This window comes from Phytophthora parasitica (genome assembly GCF_000247585.1).
Source record: "Phytophthora parasitica INRA-310 unplaced genomic scaffold supercont2.15, whole genome shotgun sequence".
Classification (NCBI taxonomy): domain Eukaryota; phylum Oomycota; class Peronosporomycetes; order Peronosporales; family Peronosporaceae; genus Phytophthora; species Phytophthora nicotianae.
Genome location: NW_008649001.1, coordinates 859,442 through 860,971, shown reverse-complemented (window position 1 = coordinate 860,971; position 1,530 = coordinate 859,442). Strand labels below are relative to the sequence as shown.

Below are 1,530 nucleotides of genomic sequence, written 5' to 3'. Positions count from 1 at the left end.
CTAAGAACGGGATTGGCACCGGTTAGCCTCGCGGCGGAATCTCATCGAATATGTTTCCTGGTCCAATATGGTAGCGTACTTCTCTTTTAAAGCTGTCCACTGGGTTTGGGAATTCGTTGTCATCTTGGACGCAAAACGCAAAATGCATTCGGGTGACACGTCCAGCAGCTGAGGTGAAACCAAGCTGGAAATACCAGCCAACGCTACACTTAGAATACTTGAGTGACTCTGCTACTTTCTCAATGGTCTTGAGACGGTCTGGGTAGCGTCCGTAGTAGATATCCATATACTTCTCATAGTGCTTGTAGTTCGGGTTGGTTGTCGGGTCAGGTCACTTTTTCTTGAGCATATCGAACTTGAATTTGCTGAAGACATCCTCCGGCGTCAGATTATCCACCAACCACCGATTGTACATGCTGTCCTGCTTCAGAAGTTCTTTAGCCTCTTTCTTCTTTTCCTTTTGCTTTAGTGCCTCCAGTTTCTGCGCTTGTTTAAGCTTTTGTGCCGCCACTTTCTCTTTTGCTTTGGACTTTTCGCTGGGCCTTGGCTGCTTTTGACTCCAGCTTTCCCTTTGTCTTCTTTAAGGCATCATCCATCTTTTCCAATTCTTTTTGTGGCTTCGCAGCAAGTTTATCTTGTGGAGTCATCTTTTGCCTGGCTGCCCACTTCAGCTTCACGAACGAGAGTTCATTCTTGAGGCCATCCAAGGAGATCCCTCTTTCTTCATTGTTGGTTTCAGCGGTGCGCAGGAACCGAATGTCGTGCTTGTTGTTGCTGGCAAAACCAAGCGTATCTGCTGACGCGGGAAAATGGCACTATAAGGTAAAGAGGAATGCCAGTGCTAGTAGCAGAGTCTTGTACGGCCGCATGCGCGAGGTCCACCCATCACACAAACTCTGGAGCCATCCGGTGTTTTAATCGAGCGATTCTATTAACCAACTCAAGCAAAAATACAGTCGGAGACGTCTCCACACGCGCTGCGGTTGTAAGAACTCGTTCCGGATTTAATAGACCACCTGAACAAACAGCAACAGACCACATTGGCACATATTGATAACAAAGTTAGCGAGCTTAGCAACACGTTGGCAAATTTTTCTAGATTTTTCAAACAACTCACATCTGGCGATGCTGCTGTGCGCTTGTCTGTCAATTGGGGATGCCTCACCGTAGTTGCATCTTCCTCTGAAACTTCGGTAGCCTACAACGAGTCGCTACCTTCAACTTACAATGTGTCGCGGAGCCTTAAAACAGTCAACCGCGCATGGAGCCGTGGCGTGTATGGCGGGCCCGCTGTGCGAGCACTCGAAGAGCGGTATGGCTCCTCGTGGCGAAACTCGCCAGCAGAGAACCGTTTCTACTTCAGACGCAAACGAATCATCGATAAAGTCATTGTAGTTCCTCGCATCCAGCAGATTAGCAGCGAAAGTCGAAATTTTAGAGAAACATCGTCTCGAATGCCACCTTACGCTAAATGCACTGAGTGAGCGCCTCGGTAGTAAAGAGTAGGTTCTAGCACACGATCTTCATATA

At 47.9% G+C, this 1,530-nt stretch overlaps 3 protein-coding genes across 3 annotated transcripts in view; 1 reads left to right on the top strand and 2 right to left on the bottom strand.

The window, feature by feature from the left end:
• On the bottom strand, window positions 1-286 carry PPTG_22350 (hypothetical protein; the record flags this gene model as incomplete). Its single annotated transcript, XM_008903390.1, has 2 exons — window positions 1-184; window positions 219-286. The coding sequence occupies 2 exons, from the start codon at window positions 284-286 to the stop codon at window positions 1-3; spliced, it is 252 nt and encodes an 83-aa protein (XP_008901638.1).
• Window positions 287-331: 45 nt separating this feature from the next.
• On the bottom strand, window positions 332-647 carry PPTG_22349 (hypothetical protein; the record flags this gene model as incomplete). The annotated part of the gene is made up of 2 exons (XM_008903389.1): window positions 332-481; window positions 531-647. 2 exons carry the CDS (start codon window positions 645-647, stop codon window positions 332-334), a joined length of 267 nt encoding a protein of 88 aa, XP_008901637.1.
• Window positions 648-1,278: 631 nt separating this feature from the next.
• The window catches only part of PPTG_22348 (hypothetical protein), a gene marked incomplete at both ends in the record, with an annotated part of 883 nt that continues 631 nt past the window's right edge, over window positions 1,279-1,530 (top strand). Inside the window, one exon of the mRNA XM_008903388.1 lies at window positions 1,279-1,312. Coding sequence (XP_008901636.1) covers window positions 1,279-1,312 — 34 coding nt within the window. The remainder of the gene's footprint in view (window positions 1,313-1,530) is intronic.